Here is a 19,340-nt window from a genome sequence, read left to right as displayed (position 1 = left end):
TTAACAACGCACCCAGGGACGAGATTTTTGAAGCTCTCTTAGCGGTAAGATACTCGTAAGTGCCAGACATTAACTTACGGCTATCTTAACGCTGAGAGACCTTCGGAAATCTAGGCCCTGGTCTTCCGTAAACCTCCCCTTTTTAAATAGGCGACAAACGGGACAGGACAGACAATTAAGCAGACGGATTACATATGGCTGTCTTCAAAACGCCCTCATATATATGGACTGTTGCGGCAACGTACATGCCGAGTTAAAAAAAAAACCTGAAAACTGTTAAGGTGTGATTTACATCACACTGTCATGATACGGAGTGTAACATACCTGTCTCACTTCCGGGTTCTTGAGGGGAAACGTATTAAATAAACACTGAACCAACTTTCTTTTTCAAATGATTGCTCTGCGTCTTCTCTTGTTCCATGTGTGTGATATTCATGTATTTTAGACCGGCGACCTGTTACTGAAAATGTTGTATCTGTGGTCGTCGGTCAGCCTATCTGTCAACTATCCACTTGTAGTCATGACTATCTCTTCCCACCACCCACCCCAACCTAACCCGTTCTCTATAACAGTGTATATCTCTGAGTGCATCCTTCTAATTTAGGTCAGCCAGTTCAAAGCAATCGAATTTCATATTTCCAAGTTGTACTCACTAACAAGTAAATATTGATATATTCTAAGGTGGTGCTGGGTCGTGATTTGTATGTGGGCCCCCTGCTATCAATATGTGTTCTTGATGTCATGTGACGCTCAGTGCGCCGGTATAAAAACATCAATTACACACATATTTTAATGTAAGGCGGGATATGACAACCCACTCCTCGCTCAGATGCTTATTAATGCGCGAAGAATGAGTTAGTTTATGAACGGAGACCCACTATTAAAATGATTGCAGGGATCAAAAGGCATTATTTAGTGTAGCATGGTTCGGCGATGACTAACAGTCGATCTCTGGGGCTTCCTGAGAATATAGGATCTCGTCTAAAGCCATGCTGTTTATGATCGCTTCTATTTGGGGGGCTATGTTGCAGCACCTGTTGCACTGATGTAGGACCCACGGTGATGGAAGATGTGATAGTGCTATCTCTTGTAGGTAATATGCAACATCATGCTGGCCGTGTGGTCTCGGCTTTGTCTCTACCGTACAGATCGCTTGCGGTGGGACCAGTGAAAGTCCCGGGGTAGAATAGGCCTTCAGCAACCCATGTTTGCCATAAAAGGCGACTCAGCTTGTTGTAAGAGGCGACAAAGGGGTCAGGCTCGCTGACTTGGTTGACATCGGTTCCCAATTGCGCAGATCGATGCTTATGTTGTTGACCACTGGATTGTCTGGTCCAGACTGGTCTGGTCCATTATTTACAGACCGCCGCCATATAGGTGGAATATTGCTGAGTGCGACGTAAAACTAAACTCACTCACACTCGCTTGCGGTGGACAAGACTTGCACGAATCGCCATTGCAGCAGTATTCAGTTGAAATCATAGTTTCGTTTGTTTGTTAAAATGACCGTATTAAAGATGCTACTTCCATGGTATCTAGTAATGCTTCTTTTAAGGATATAAATATCTTAGATCAACTGACTTATCAATTAGTACAGCCTTGGAGCAAGTCTAGACGACGATAGGCGAGAGACTGCTCTTCAAACCTCTGCAATCAGTAAGGCGGTTCAGACATACTGTGAGATTTGTTCAGCGGTTCAGTTCATGTTGAGTTTTATTCCGTTCATATGCGTTCTGAGTGGTTCAGTCCTTTGTTTAAATCTTGTGCATTTGGTTAGGTCCACTGTTCATTCTCTTCTGGTGTTTTACTGAGAGGTGCTATCCCTGTTTCCTGTTGTCCCCTGCAATGATAATGATGTAATACTCCAGAAAATGCGTAAAACCAAATTCACCGAATCTGTTTTTGTTGTATAGTTCAATCCGCGTAGGTCTAGAGACCTGTGTTAGTTGAACTTTCATTCTCATCGTCCATTCGTGTTTAATGCGTTTCCATGCAATGGCGGGGATTCGTCTTGTCTGTAAGTTCACTCACCGGGTATGTAATGATTTAAATTCTCCTCCGCCACAATCCAATGACCTAGAGTATGGCAGGGTATACAAAAACAAACAATCAAACAAGAAATACAGCCAAGCATAGTTATACTGAACTCAGTGTTTTCGCTTGTGTGTCGACAGTTCGTAACTCGCGAAACCTGGCCCGCAATTTTCATCATCTCACTATTCACATACACGCACATATCATTGACTGCATGCAGTGTGAGTACAATGTATTCACCAGTGACCGACAAATAGCTGCTATTTTAACATTAAGACGAGCGTCGGAGACATCTGGATGGCGAGCTGATTTCGTGGTTAGTGGGGTGAATACAGATACAGCGTTAGCCACATTTGTCTCATGACCTTCAGTGGCGTCTATGATTTGAAACTCTTCATTGATGTTTGGAGTTTAGTTCTGTGTTCTTCAATACTGACTGTTAAAATTTTAGATCCATTTTCAGCCTTCAAAGCTGACAGAGTTAAAAATCTAAACAGTAATGGTTCTCTTCATAGCTATGCTAATTTGATTTTCGTCTCTTGATTTTCTTTTCCATTCAAAAGATAACTTTTATACCCTGTGTCTTAAAAACATTACTTTGCCAACGAGCAGTCTGTTGTCTGTTAACGACATCCAGCCAACAGTGAGGCCTTGGGTGTGTTTTTTATGACTGCCGATATTTTAAACCGAGAATTGAATTATGAATAATGAAATTAGAGAACATTATGACAGCGTTTTATCAGTGGTAATTTTCTCTAAACTGATAAAAGCAGCGGTAACTTGATTCGACCGTTGCTATCTCCTCTTTCTAGCGGAATGACACGCTTGAACAAGTGAGTAAATCGGTTGTCTAATCACTCTACTATCGGCGTAGTGTTACACAGAGATGATCACCCGCGGATTAGCTGATAGGAGATGAAACACTTACGTCACAGAGAGATATTGTGCAGCGATGGTAATACAATATGGCTGTATAACGCTCAGGATGAGCTCATGTACAGGACCCAAAGAGAAGGTCTAAATATAACTTGTGTGTCCCTGCGGTGTTGGACTGATGTTAAATATTATTATTGATGTTGCAATCATAATAATTATACATTAACTATAAATATGCAGTGATCACGAATGATGGTGTTAAGTTACTGTTAACAGCATAACAATATCATCAGTATTTTTTATGTTTTAATTGCTGATGAATATCTGAAATGTGTTTTTATTTATGTTTTATTTGTTGTTTTAAATAATTAGTGTAACAGTTAATATAATAATTAAAGCTGCAGTTTATATTTATATTTGCTAGAATGATGCTGAATATGACAATGGTAATATGTAGACTAATTATTATAACTATTAACATTAGAATTAGTCCCTATATTCTGTTTGAGTGGAGCATTTGCCTTACAGTGCTACAAGGTGTCTCATTGGTCTAGCACTGTAAAACTGAGGTAAGTACTGAGTGGGTCTGTTTGCTGTTTAATGCAGCACTCAGTATCTCAGCTATATGATGGCAGTCTGTACATTGTCGAGTCCGGACAAGACAGCCCCGTGACTAACGTCAAGAGCATCAATCTACAGAAATTGGATGTGGGAAGTAAGAAGACATGACAGGAGTACCTCGGTGGGAAGAGAATGTGTGATGACATGCGTAAACCAAGTCATCATTATTCCAGAAATATCACAGGGAATCCAAGAAATGGGTTTCACACATTGTGCCATCATGGGGATTCGAACCTGGGTCTTTGGTGTGACAAGCAAATACCTTCACCACTAGGCTAGACCACCTCCCCAGTTATGTATGTACAATGATGTTTGAACAGGATGTTAAACCCTATTTCACCTCACCTCCGATTACAGACAATGATGCCCCCTTACTTATCAAACATGGTTATGGCACCTCCAGGGCTGGCAGTGTGGAATGGTCTCACAGGTGTACACACATTGATAGTATTGTCAGACAGGTTCCATGCAATGTCAGAAAACAACTTTACTATATGTGCTCTGGAAGGAAAAACACACTTTGGATGACATTTTCCATTTATTCAAACCACTAGGGAATTCTGGGGATATTGTGTCCCAAGTAACCTGTATGTTTCATTGTAGGTGTGTAAATGGAATTGAATAAAGGGATCAGTGGTTGGATTTGTATGTCAACATACTGATTCATTCTAAATGAATGATTATCATTACTAGTGTGAAAGAAGCAGTTAATAATTGATGTTTCTTTTGATGAACAGATTGAGACTTAAGCCCTTCTCAGAGATATGGCCTCAATAGTCACAAAGTAGGAAAAGCTTTTATTGAATAATTTATTTTCAGTAATTCTAATTCTTGACCTGATGGAACTACTTAGAGAACAACAGTCTGGTAGTGACCTATGGTCTGGTAATTGCTGGACATAATGCAGTGTCGCATTGTTGGGATAAAGAATCCATTAATCCAAGGATGTAGTTTGGGATTAAATGAAATTATTAGCTTTTCATGTTAATCCTTTTAGTAATTTCATAATTTGTTTTTAAAAGTTGTCCTAGGCATATTTGTTCAGTTGTGGTAGGTAGATAAGTTAGATTCACCTGAACACTGTTCACTGTTTGGTGACAGTGTCTCTGTGGTTTATGAAGGAATGGCAGATTTCTTCTTCTGCAGATGCAGGGCAGCAAGCTGTGAGATGGGGTGGAGTTGACACACCATCAACCATGTCATTGAGATTTTTCATGCATCAGTTCACCTCCTGGCTAGGCTGTTAAACAGACTCTCAAACAAATATACCCAGTGTAGTCCAAAGAAGTCTAAAGTATGTGGAAAGTCTAGATTAACACAGTTTAAGGAAAATGAAAAAAGTCTCTACACTAGTGGGTTGTTTATTGAATTTTATGGATATATTTTAGGAGCTGTATTTTCTTTCAAGTATATCATCATTCAGAGACTAGATGTTAGTCTGCCTCATGACCATAGTTTTCTAAGAATTGATTTGAACCCAGAACCCTTATGAGTTATCAGATTTGCTCTACTAGTCGCAGGGAGTCTGACACATATTCTAGGGGTTTATCTGGAGGATGACATGTAGATCATCAACTATATATTAAGATATGATATCTGTCAGTACAGCGCAGATCTACAGAAGGACTTACTCTGCCCCAGGTCCTTACAGAGAATTAACTCATGGTGACATGAAAATCATCTAAATTTATTTAAAATAGACAATTCTTCTCACATGGAGGCTTGAAGTCACTTTTTCATCATTTTACACAAATCTGCTGCACATTAAAGTTAAATTATCATTAAATGAATCATAAGATAGCACATGTCTCCTGCCATGACAGCTGTTGAGCTGTCAATCATTTATCATAACAGACAGAATGAAAATACTTGATTGTCCTAAAAGGAATTGGCTTTTCATGACAGGGTTTGAGAAAAATACAAATGAATAACAACATAAATTATGAAATTACTACAAACATAAAAAGACAGAAATATGTGCTTAAAAATGATTAAATGAATAAGATGATAACTTGACATTCAATATTTGTTTAAAATTGCAATACTTTTAGGTACAAAAGACATTCAAGCTCATTTAGTCTTGGTGATTGGTTCTGTGTACTGCAATCATAAGGTACAAGCTTATACTCTTGATTTGACAAATTGTGTTGGGGCAGTAATGATTTTTTCAGACATTGAAACTACTTGCCAGTCAGAGAAGTGAAGCATAATCGAAAGTGCCCCCTGTTATTTTACTAGCTAAGTATGTGGTTAAAGCCCTGTCAGGTATTCAAGAAAGACCATGAACGCTGACTCTAAAATACTCTAACGTTTCTCCAGCTTCATTGACAAATTGTATTGAAGAACTGCCACATGGACTGTATGGTTCCATTGAAAAGGTGTTTGGTCGATTTGGTTTAATGAGCCCCCTGCTTGGACTCTGAACTGATTCACTGAACACTGGCCCTCAATGCAAACATATTGGCCTATCTAGTGTATAGTGTCCATAACGCTGGCTTTACACCCAACAAGCTTTAATCTCTTTGTGCCCAGATTTCAGAGATAAGTACAACCTGGTCTATCTTATTGTGGGCCTTTGACTTCATCATAGCGGCAAAGGTTAAGCAAGTTCAAGCTAATAACATATAATACGTTTGTAAACTGTCAATAATGTTGTTCCCCCATTCTTCCGCAGGGTCCGCCACAGCCAGGGCAACCTTTCAAGTTCACGGTGTCGGAGTCATGTGATCGTGTCAAGGAGGAATTCAGCTTTTTGCAGGCCCAGTACCACAGGTAAGAACAAGCCTGGTCACTGTCCAACAGTCGCAGTGATCGTCTCGAACACGTTGTGGCCGTCATTATGAAGATAGTTATTGAGTGCCACTGTGTCTTTGAACAATTAGTGTGAACATTTGAACATGTAGTGAGATTGATGTAAAAGAATGCTTTATTTCTCAGAGGTGAGGTGCTGGTGTTTAGTTTGATGATATTTCATTTTTTTTATTTTTTTTATTGTGAATTGTATACCATGACAACATCTGCGGTGACTGGTTAGAAAAGTAATGTCTGTCATGAAAAGGTACATCATTAAATACATGAAGTTGTCTTACTATCAGCCTCTGGTTTTTCATGGTCAGAATTGATTATTTATAGGCTTTGCACTCGTGAGGAATAATTTTACTGAGCATTAAACAATAAACAATTATGATTATTTTAGAAGTGTGATTAACATTTATCAACGAGCATGTACTTCATCATGTTTGTTTAAAAATTCACTTTTAATTTTTTTTGACTCCCATGAGGAATAATTTTACTAAAAGTATTAAACAACAAACAATTATAATTACTTTAGAAGTACGATTAACCTTCATCAATGAGCATGTACTTCATCATGTTTGTAATCATGCAAAAACTATTGCCTCATTTCCAAATATTGACTCGTATTGAAAGTCATATCAAACATATTTGGTACATTAGCCAATGTGAATCTGCTACCATCAACCATTGGAACAAATGAATGAAGCAAAATTGCAGTGATGAACAAACTGCCCCTTAAACACAGATTCCAGCATTCAACACGTTTCATGTCTTTGAAATGTACATAAATGAGAACATCAAATAACAAACTCCACAGAAAGATTCCACTCGAGGAAAAACCTCGACAGAGCCCACAGAGCAGAACATGTTTATTCTTTTGAAGCACTTGTCAGCTTCAGCATTGAACTCACTTCTTATAGCTAAAGGCCATTATTATCAGGTTTGGCCTGTCGAGTTACAACTGGTCAATTCAGTGAAGCAGACTTTACAACAACCCCATGGCTGTGAACGCCATGATGCTAGTCAGACCGTAATTACTGGTATTCAGTTCAGACAGGTTGCAGAGCTTGGCTATGTTGAGCGGACGTTCAGGAACACTTACGGTCTCCACAGCAGCACCATCAGTCAGGAATAATTGTGGTCTGCCATAAGTAACAGTAAATCTTATCCACATGCGACTCCCAGTCTAGGAAACAGAGAAGAGTCAATCAGTGTAGTAGTGTATCATGATCTGGTCATCCACGAGAGTCGATCGTGCATGATCGGTCCAATGATTTGGAATTGGATGTAGTGTACAGGTCAAATGTCGTGTCAATTCCACTTTTGTGTCCAACCTACTGCCCATTGGTGTAAAGCATGGAATTAGGTTCATGACTAATAAATCAATGGTGAAGTCACTAAGGGACTTAAAGATGCATCATGGGTAAAAGCAAAGGGCGTGTTTGGTTGTGAGTTTCCTAAATAGGGCTTGGGTTGGTAGCACTCAGCAATTTAGTGTAATCGACTACATTTTTCTTGTTGGACTGGGAATAAAAAGGTTCATTACTGATTGATGTTGGATTAAATTGTTTGTGTTGCTTTGGTTAATTTGTTATTCTCTCTGTGATTTAAAGTGTGATCTTGATAAGAGGTACAATGGCAGTTTTAACAGTTTTGGTAAATGTGTAAAATTAATTTGAATGGCTGATTTATACCAGTTAAATATAGATGCTCATGAAAACTGTTGTTGAATTAAGAGAAGCAACCATTTTTATCAAATGTTCTAGTTTGAAATTGTCTTGTAAGGAAATCTCTAATGGATATAGAACTCTGACATCTATGGATAGTCATCAGTTGTAATTGATCAGGTTTTGTCCTATTGTAAGTGTTTTGAGGTAATATCATCAAATTTGGGTTATAATGTTAGGTAAGTCTACACTTGAGGGAACAGTGAATTAGCTTAGTGGTTACAGCATTTGCTTTTCATGTTGAAGATTCGGGTTCGATTTTCCAATATAGGCACAATGTGTGAAGCCCTTTTTTGGTGTTCCCTGCCTTGATGTTGCTGGTATATTGCTAAAAGCGGTGTAAAACCCAAGTCACTCACTCACCCTTCACTTGGGAAGGTCTTGTTTCTATGAGGGGACCATTTAAAAACTTTGATGATATTACTCCCTTTACATCCTGGTATGCTATATTCCATTGATTCCAAATGACGGTTTTAATTCAGTTTAAACAGTTTAAATGTCGTTACATAGTCTCTTGTTTTATTGTATAAATATGACATTTTTGGGGATGTGAATTGTTATCGAAACTATTATGCTCCATGGTTCATTTTATATAGTTCCATTTGAATGATATTCATTTTCTTTTTCCACATTCAGTATTACAACAAATTGTGTGCAAAAAGACATTTCATGTCGGATGTGATTAGTAATGGAAACTGTTGGGATGTGTGGTGAATGTATTTGATAGATAGCATTAAGAGGACTCATTACCATGGTTATGCAGTTGAAGTACTAGGTCACACCAAATATCTATGTTTGGTAGCCCTCATTTGTATACAGCATGGGAGCCAATTCTTGCTGCCCTTTGAGATACTCTTTGAATACTGCTAAGAGCAGTTTAAAGGTAACCTTGCTCACCTAACTACAGTGCTTGTGTTCGCTGAACAGTCCAAACATGCTGCTTTATATACCCAAGGCCAGTTGTATGAGCAGTAGACTTTAAGTTTATGGCAGTAGAGAGGTGAACTTGAATGATAATTGCTGTAAAGCTCTAGAAATATTGTTTCATAATTATGTATTCATGTTAAACTAAGAAACTTAGAGTCCCAGTTTTGCAGTTTGGTCTTTATTCCATCAAAGGTCAAGGCCACTAGGGTGACAAAATGAATATCTATTTCAAGTTGACCAGCAAAGGTCAAGGTCGCCTGTGTGATAGAATAAAATAATTATTCAAGTTGTCTGATTACAAGATGCCATGTGACAGTTCACATATATGATAGTTTATGTCTTCAAAATAAAATGGATTATTTATTAATTATTCATTATGACCTAGTTTATGTTTAACTCACACATAACATAATGACATGTTAAATGGTAAGTATTTAAGGTCAAGGTCAGCTCTTTGAATAATGAGTGGTATTGCATTGCTATGAAATGGTAGATAGAATCATTTATCGTGTTGATTGCACTGTTTGAATATCCCATATGATGGCTGAACTGTGGAAACTATTACGGTTCAAATTCTCTGATTCTGGATGATTTCTAATTCTGAAATAACCAATTAAAACTCTGAAATTCTAATTTTGAAATTGATATGTTGAAGACACCATATTGTGACCTGGATTTATAGGTATGTCCATTCTCATGGCATCAATGGTGTGGGGTTGTTTCTACATGTGCATCTGAGCATCCAGCTCCTCAGTTACAGCTGTGACACTGCAGTAATCACAGGAGTCTGTAACCTTGTGGACTGCAGTCATTGCCTATGTATCACAGCTGTGACATGGCAGTGCCACTGTACCTGGATGGCACAGATAACATTGTTCAGAATTTGAGCAACTGGTAAATATATTCATGCACAAATGAGAGATTGTTATTTGCAGAATAATTTCTGTTGTCATTCACAGTCCTTAGTGCATAGTCTAGTTGTATGGCTCTCATCAAGCATATTGGCATCATTATGTCCTTTGCCATTTTCAGTGATGTTAGTTAATATTGGCATATAGATGGGTACCCAGTGGGATGTTTAATACAAATACTGGAACATGTGATTTTGATATTGCTCACAAGCCAGTGACCACAGGAATTACCTTAGGGAGATAAAGAGGTATTTGCAATGATTTTGTCTAAACATTGGACAATGTGCTATTTGGAGAGTAGTCTTGTGAAGGATTTAAATATACACCAAGGAATTAATGAGGTAAACATTAATGAAATAAAACTAAATAGACACTAACTGAAAGTGTAGTGGGTTTATTCATCATAACATGATGGGTTGGTAAATCAGTCATTATGAAAGATCATGTATTGTATGAAAGTTGATGTATTGTACCGGAGTTGATATATTGTACCATTGTACCAGAGGTGATGTATTGTACCAGAGTTGATGTATTCCTTCATGTTTCAGTCTGAAGCTGGAGTGCGAGAAGTTGGCTCAGGAGAAGACAGAAATGCAGAGGCATTATGTAATGGTAAGCGGACATTCATACAAACCAAGTATATCTGTTCCAAAATACAACCTTTAACTGTCACAGCATCTGCAGTGTGAAATCCTGTCATGCCAAAAACTTGAGTTACATGAAACTGTTCCATGAAAAGCCCTGTGTCATGTGAACCCCCTTGTCATATAAAACCCTGTTTCAACACGTCATATGAAAACATTATGTTATGTGAAACACTCTTGCGTGAACCCCATACCATTAGAAACACTGTGTCATGTGAATCCCTGTTATGTGAGCCCCTATGTCATTATTAACACTGTCTTATGAAATCCTGTGTTGCATCAACCCCCATGGCATTATAAACACTGTGTCATGTAAAACCCTGTGATGTGTGAACCTCCATGCCATTAGAAATACTGTGTCATACGAATCCCTATTATGTGAACCCCAATGTCATTAGAAAGACTGTCATGTAAATCCCTGTTGTCCGAACCCCCATGCCTTCAGAAACACTGTGTCATATGAATCCCTGTTATGTGAACCCCCACGTCAACTGAAATGCTGTGTCATGTGAAACCCTGTGCTACATGAACCCCTATGTCATATGAAACCCTGTGTAACCTGGTAAATGAGGCTTCTCTGAATTACAAATTGACAGTTCACTTAACAATACAGTCTTGTTTCACAAAATTGTCTCGGCATTAAGACCATCCAGCTCCACTATTTTGACATAGACTTCTTACTGTCAAATAACTAAGATCTTAAGTTTGACCTAGTGTCCAGTTTCTTATGAATAATTAACACCATACTTTGGCCTAAGACTCCCACTAGCATACAAACATGTCTCCAGGGCTTGTGTAAATTAGCTGCATTTGAGAAAAGCTGTCTGATATTTTTATATGATTATCACATACACATGTATATGGCTGGAAGTCAGACCTCTGAACTGAATGCATGGGAATTATCCCTACCATGCATGAATGGCAGCTTGTATGAAATCATTTGTTTACATAGACATCTTACATGACTCAAAAGAGACTTCTGTCATATCTGTATCTAAGCCCAGAAATTTGCATTTTAAGTACACATTATTTTGCAAAATCTTAAAAAAATGTTCCCATTATTTTCCTCTGTCTAGTGATATGAATATGATGCCATTTCATGTTATTTATGTCTTGTCAGATTGGTAGTTTGACATGTTATGATGACAGATTTTTATGTCATGAAACTTTATTAAGATGGTATTTTCCTGACAGAAATGAGTTCATTGCAGTTATCATGTCTTGTGAAAAAAATATATATTGAGGATGTATATATTTTAAAAACTGTTGTCTGGATTATACAAGATTTACCATCCTGGAAGAATACAAATCCATACTTATTTCTGGAAAATAACATTTTTTGTCAGTATCTCTTAGTACATCAATAAGCGTGTTCAGTGGATCAAATATAATGAGTCTTTGTTCCAGTAGCCTCTACTGAGGCTCTGATGAATTGTTAGCAGCCATTATAGAGTGTACATATAAATGTTCTTGGATATAAAATTTCTTTTCAAATGTCAGCAGTATGTTCCTTTGATGTGTTAATAATTACACAAAAACATTCATAATCAATCATGTCAATATGCAACCATATTTATTTTCATTTATGGAACAGCATTCTTTAAATTTCAAATAAATAAAGGGTCCTTTGACATACTATTTCTGGATAACAGAAAAACTAATTATTATGATCGATTACTGGCTGGTTATACAAGCTGGCTATGGCCAATGATTGATGATATAATCCCAACATATTCTGGTCCTACCAGCAATACCAATGTACTTCTACATTAACAGAGGTCATCTCATATTCATGGTTGTTTTGTCAAAGTTCAGAGTCATGAATTTTATGAAACTGCTCTTGATATGTCAAGAAGCTGCAATTACAATAGAAGCACATGCTTTACTGAATACAATCACTTGGACCTAGCTTCTTGTCCATTACTTTACATCTCACTTACTTTACGTGTCACTTACATGATTGGCTCCCTCTGTGTCCCTTTGGCACTTTGTACAACCCCCAATCAGGAATATCAATCCCCTCCCCATATCCATCTTCAGCCATGATTACAATGTGGGACACGTCTGTTCTTACAATCAGTGAGAATAATATCTCAAGAGCTAAATGAATAATTTAGGAACCCTGCCTTGTTTTGGATCTAGCAACTTGCATATGAGCCGAGATAATTTCGTCCAAGAGGCCCCTTATCTTGCGTCTAGATAGATTTCCTCTTCCTTTCCTTCCTGGTTTTGTCTAATCTGTAGATGGCGAGCGCTCATACCCTGGCTGTCGATATCGGCAACACAGAGGGCCGAGTTTCTCCTTAATTTTCTGATTACAGCCAAGGCTAGTCTTGGATGCATTAAACAGAGCTGTCCATATTGATTTTTACTTGTCGCTTTCATCTTTCTCCTTCCCTGCTCAACCCAATCATGTCAGCTCAATAATTATATCGGGCCGTGCATATTGGCTTCCAAAATGGAATTAATTTGTTCTTAACACGAAATGTCGCCTGCCTGGGGCTGTGGAGAGGGTTTGTCTTCAGCTGGGTTCGAACCCAGATCAGAGCTCCTTCTCATCTGTTTGAATAGAGAGAATTACAACCAGTTGTAAAGATGCAGCTAAAAGGTAATAGTGTATATATTTCTTGTAAGGTGATTAGCGATGTAAGCTATGTAATTTTGCCTTACAATGCCAATTTCAATGAAATAAAGATGTTTGGGGTTTTTTTTAACACCTCAACAATAACAGATTCACCCATACTTCAGTTAGAATTGTGGTATGCCCTAAATAGTGACCAAACATTTAATTTTATAAGTTTTTAACATTTTAATGTGCACATGTTTTGTTTTTAAGTGCATACAGATCAGACATTATTTGACCTTTGGATTAGTTTCATGTCTGTACTTTAACTTGAAACTGATTCTAATTGTAATCTTCATGTTTTTATTAATTACCCAAAGTACTTTGGTTACGAATTGGTGTTCTGCGTACTATGGTTGTTGCAAGAGGCAAGAAATGGGATGACGTTAGTCTGTCTTACAGTCCCTGAACCACATTATTTTCCCTACAGCCTAGCTGTCCCTACAGTGCTAAGGCAGTGCTAAAGCAAGCCTAGTTTTCCCCAGGTCTTGAATCTCAAATTGTATAATCAGAGACTAAGCATTAGTCTAGGATTAGGTGTCAGACTTGATGACTTGTTTGATGCATGTAATCCTATCCCAACTGATTACATCTTTGCACATAATATTAGTCACTTGATTGTATGATCTGGACTTACATATTTACTGAGCACCTTTTTATAGTTTGCAGAGAGCAGTTTAAAGCAACAACAAAATAATATTTTGTGGAGTAGTAGCGCACCTAGCATGTTTAAAAGCGACTTGCACAATTATGGTAATATAAGCATCCGCATATATTTTAAAATATATGTAAATCATGTGCAGAACATGTAATATGTTTAACAATATATATCATCTGTAGACAAAAGTAATGTGTTAAAATATACATAATTAATGCACAGAGGTAAAATGTAGCAGGATGTATCATCTTGATGTGTTGACAATATATATCATCTGTAGACAAAAGTAATATGTTAAAATATACATAATTAATGCACAGAGGTAAAATGTAGCAGGATGTATCATCTTGATGTGTTGACAATACATATCATCTGTAGACAAAAGTAATATGTTAAAATATACATAATTAATGCACAGAGGTAAAATGTAGCAGGATGTATCATCTTGATGTGTTGACAATACATATCATCTGTAGACAAAAGTAATATGTTAGCGTATATACATCATCAACAGAAATGGTGAAATGTTGGAAGTTTGTATCTTCTTAATGTGTTGAAAACATGACATCTGTAACTGAAGTAATATGTTGCCAATATGTTGTGATGAATAAGTAAAATGTAAGGAATAAATGTCATCTGCAGACAAGTGGACATTGTTATATATTGCATCACATGTGTACAGTACAAGTGTACATTCTATCTCAGTTAGTTTTGGACATGAAATAATGTCAACGTTTTGGAGGAATGTACAGAATGATGCAGAGGATAGTTTTTAGCAATTTAATGACACTGCCAGAGTTGCGTATTGTGCTGACAAGCTAGTGTTCAATCTTACATTCAAACCACAATTATCTGCATCCTGACAGTTAAGGGACACAACTCTGTCGTGCAAGTTTTAGCAGTAGAAGTTCTATAGGAAAATTCATTCACCCAACCAATGTTTCCTGGTTGGAAAATTATACACTAGGTGTATGATTCCCTGCCGGCATGTAAAGTAGATATCTATATTTCCCAGAAGGAAGCAATAACCGCTGTATATTATTACAACAGAAGAATTTACAGAAGGTCACTGAAATGAAAACTGTCATTTTATCATTTTTATTAATTTCAAGACTAATGCTGCTCCCTTTCTTTTCAGTACTATGAGATGTCCTATGGACTCAATGTTGAAATGCACAAACAGGTATGTGTGTCTCATGTATACTTATGTATTCAGTGTTATGGAATTCTCTACTGGATGAACAATCAGGAGTTAAAATATATGACTGATTATAAAGCATTGTCACCACATGTGTAGCAAGCCAGTTGTTTGTGTAAGTCCCATAATTTGCAAAGCTTTATATTTAGATAATATTGAGGATTTGCCCCACCTGTTTAGCAACAATCATATGTAAGCTGGGGCTTTTTTAAATAATGGTAGCGATGCCCCAGGTTACCTGACAATGTAGAAAAAATTTGTAATTCCATCGACGTTTTGTTTGTCACAATCAAATGGCACAGGCTATAAGTTCATGCATATCGCTGGATGGACCTGCTTAGATCAAGGTTGTTGATGGGTTTCTGGATTGTCTGGTCCAATCTCAATAACTTACAGACCACCACATTATAGGTACAATACTGTAGAGTGAAACATTAACCGCAAACAAACTGGGTCAGATATAATTATTTAAAATCTGTTATGAATATTGAATAATGCAGAAGTAATTTCTCTCTTGATATTAATGTAAACATAATCTTGTTTCAATATGTGTCTCATGAAAGAAATGTAAACTTTAAAAGCAACTTGCTTTGTCAACATTCATTTTACAATAGTTGTCACGAAGAGGGCATTTGTGTGTTTAGCATTCGAAAAGCATGAAAACTTAATATCCAACCACACATTCAACAAGAATGATGTTTGTTTATGGAGAACCAATATAACGGAACCTAAATTCTTTCCGGAGTAGATTTATTCTCACATGACATTCAGAGTGTTTTTTATGCTTCCTTCATTACAATCAGTATTAGCTGAAAGATCGAGCGCTAAGTCATGATAATAGACAGAGCAGGAGAACGCCCCAAGATCAATGACAGCAAGGAGCATGTATGGCCATGGATACCTGCAAAACTTTCAGCTGTTTCTTGTTGGTATTGTTAATATTTGCCATCAGCTTAATATATCACCTTTATCAGGCGCTATGTAAATCAAAGCCTGGGACCTCGGCACTATGTGTATCTGGGAATTGACTTTATATGACTTCTCAACATTCAACCATGACAAACACGAACTGAATGTACAAAATTTGGTCACAGCACATTGCTTCCTGCTCATACACAGAGGTAAACTTTATGGACATGTAACAAACAGAATCAATTAAAAACAGAAAATGTGATGTAGAGGCGGTTAACTTTTAAATTCTCAGCTTAGTTAATATTTGATCAGTTCTGTCAACATTTTTTCATTTCACCTATTAGCAGTGCTACCATTATGAGTCCCAGGAATGATTTGTGTGGAGTTCCAGTGATACTGATGTACTGGAAGCATATGACGTGTTCAATGGCCGTGGGGTCTCTGTCACTCAGCTGCTGATGTCTTCCTAACACAATTTTGTTAATACCATTATTACCATCATTTTACTTTTATCCTGAAGACAAGAAACCGTTCTATATTTCATGTCTTTTCCTGGCTTATTATATAGAAAAACACATGAATTTTCTTAGAAAATATACAAAGTGTCTTTGCAACTGATGAGTTGTAGTACTATGTGAAACATGTTATTTCATTTCATTCATGTCTAGTTTGTAGTTGAGTAGAGCAAGTCATGAACTAACTTTTTGTACATGCTTAAATAACAGTAAGCAACTTCCTCCAAACCTGTGCACAATTATTCAAATGTTGCAATAACTATTCATCAAGTGTTTAGTTTTGCTGGAAAACTAACTTGCAATGAAAATTTGCTCCAAAATTTGATTCATAGGTACATTCCATTGGTATGCTCTGTAGGTATCTGTGGTGGATGTGATCACAAGGTATGGTCTGGGGTATCATCTGTGTATTATACATGTGTGTATGATTTGTGTGTATGATCCGCTGTTGTGCTCTTTTGATATGATCCACTATGTGATATCTGAGAATGATCCCAGGATGTTTGTCATGCAAGTGACTTTTAAGGAATAATCACATGAGTACACATGCACACATAGCACATTTAGTGAGTGTGTGAGAAATGCTAACGATATTCACATAAATCAACGTTTACGATCCTACTGATCATGTTAAGAAAGGAAAATATTCACAAACCCTTACAGACCAATGCTCCAAAATGGCCAAATGTGGGACTTGAATCAAGAAATCAGTGACACAACACAAAATGTTGATACCTTAGACAACTGGTTCATTTGTGCCAACAACATAGGTAGTAAACATCACAGTATAAGATAAAATAAATACAATTGCCAGTCCAACATGTGAAACTTGTTGCACCAGCAAAGCTATAGTTTCAGAAAAAAATAACCCACATGACTAAAACGCTAAATCCAGAATATTTCCTAACTCATCATGTGTCGCTATGACAGTAATTATGCCTTCTCATAGAATCCTGTCATTTTCCAAGAGATGTTTTTGATCTGCCAGCCTCTCATTTGTACCTGCCAATGTTAAATTTACTCAGACTACACAATCAATACGTGAGATTATTTGCTCAGCTATATAAATATCATCAAACACACCTTGTAAATCTGGCCAGAGTTCCAGATCTGGCTTACCCTGTGAATTGCCGCAGCTGAATATGTACACACATTAAGTCTTGATATGGGTATAGCGAGGTAGGCAGGCAAGCAGACATCTGCATCCAGCTGTGAACTCAGCTACAGTAAAGACACATCTATCTGGTTTAAATAGCTGTACCAGTGTAAAGTTACAAGGGGCCATGTCTGCTGAGCTGAAAGGAAACGGTATAATTGATGTTAGAACGACACATGTTCAATTTTTGTGCTTTAAACAAACATTCGGGTTATGTTTGAAGATGATTTTTCTTGCAAATTTTTATTTTGCTTTGCTCATGCTGGGGTCTATTTCAACAGATGATTGAGGATGGTTTGCTGTGGCAGTGATGTGTACTGTTTGTATGATGACAGCTTTATCATTGATAATTTGAAAGTTATTTTATGGACACCAGGTGTCATCACTAACTTTCAGTGGATCCATTCATGTGGATTTTCAGAGCTATTTTGTCATCTTTCACCACATGAAATCCATTTTTGAGGATACTCAAAACTGGGTACTCTTTGGCCTAATGTGTTATACATGTTATACCTCCTCATGGTGGTTAAAAAGCTTCATATCTTATACAAGCATGAGTTTTAAACATGCAATTAGATTGGTTGCTGTTTCATCCAACGTCTTAGAAATATCAGATATTATAACAGGTCAAATGGTCAACAAAACGAGGTTCATAAATTTTTTAAACCAGAAACCTTCAAATATCCAATATATTTCTCGATATCAGGATCTGAAGTGAAGTTTTTTCTACAACACAAATTGAAGTTGTGGTACAAGGTATAAGTTGGTTCAAACTTAGACCCAGTTTGCTTTCATCCCTAGTGAAAAAACTTAATGTAATTAATACATCTATATGCTGATCTTGTCTTTTAAGAGGTTGAACAAGTGCATATAGGAGCATCGTCTGTGCACGTGTACACATGTCGCAGAGCTTCAACAGGTGCATGTTTATCAGGTTGAAACATCATCTTATATTTCATGATAATCAGTATTTATCTTTTAAACTGAATGTCCATGTATGTTACATAAATGCTACTTTTTTTAGAAGACCTTGTGCATGAGCAACTTCTGGGATGGGTGAATAGTTGAAGAATGGATGCTTAGAGCTTCTTGTAATGTCTAGTCTTGTCCATCATTGGTGGTTTAGATAAATAGATGATACTAAGCGACCTTCCATGTGATACCATATTTATTAAACAAGTTAATCATTTGGTATCAAACAAGCGAAAGGGAGTTTGATACTAAATCTTTCATCACTTTAAGAAAAATGGTATTTCATGAAAGAGAGTTTGGTATTTTGTTTATTACTTGCCAACACAAATTATTAGACACTGCTGCAACATTTCCTACAGTTTAAAGACTGTCAGCTTTCTGTGAGTCCACAAGGTCTAACACCATTGTGACAGACGTATTAGCATTGTGGCATCATAACTGTCAAATGTTTGGGTCAATCTGTAAAAAGAATGTGATTATGATCATGATCATGAAATTTAAGCCTTGTCAGTTACTGAAATGATGTCCAGTGCATTTTCTTATTAAATTTGCATGTCATTTTCCTGATTAGTTCCTGTGTTCATCAAGATAAGCATGATTCACCTACTTTGTATGGTGTTGTGACCAGTGCCACCAATAGGGGAGGATACAATCACCTTTACACAAACACCTGGTGTCAGCTCTCGTTTTTAGTGGTCCATTTGTACAATTTTCTCTGCTGTAAACAAAACAGAATCCGTATCTGAGGATTGTCAAGACTGGGTATTCAT

At 37.1% G+C, this 19,340-nt stretch overlaps 1 protein-coding gene across 3 annotated transcripts in view; it reads left to right on the top strand.

Moving 5' to 3' along the window:
• Window positions 1-19,340, top strand: part of LOC137277607 (transducin-like enhancer protein 1) — a 71,143-nt gene that overhangs the window by 8,317 nt on the left and 43,486 nt on the right. For all 3 annotated transcript variants that reach the window (XM_067809416.1, XM_067809415.1, XM_067809417.1), the window contains exons 2-4: window positions 6,206-6,303; window positions 10,441-10,504; window positions 14,956-15,000. In XM_067809416.1, the coding sequence (XP_067665517.1) occupies window positions 6,206-6,303; window positions 10,441-10,504; window positions 14,956-15,000 (207 nt within the window). The remainder of the gene's footprint in view (window positions 1-6,205; window positions 6,304-10,440; window positions 10,505-14,955; window positions 15,001-19,340) is intronic.

The sequence above is a fragment of the Haliotis asinina genome, chromosome 3 (genome assembly GCF_037392515.1).
Source record: "Haliotis asinina isolate JCU_RB_2024 chromosome 3, JCU_Hal_asi_v2, whole genome shotgun sequence".
Taxonomy (NCBI): domain Eukaryota; kingdom Metazoa; phylum Mollusca; class Gastropoda; order Lepetellida; family Haliotidae; genus Haliotis; species Haliotis asinina.
The sequence above is the reverse complement of the archived record's forward strand: the minus strand, read 5'-3'. Positions and strand labels throughout refer to the sequence as shown.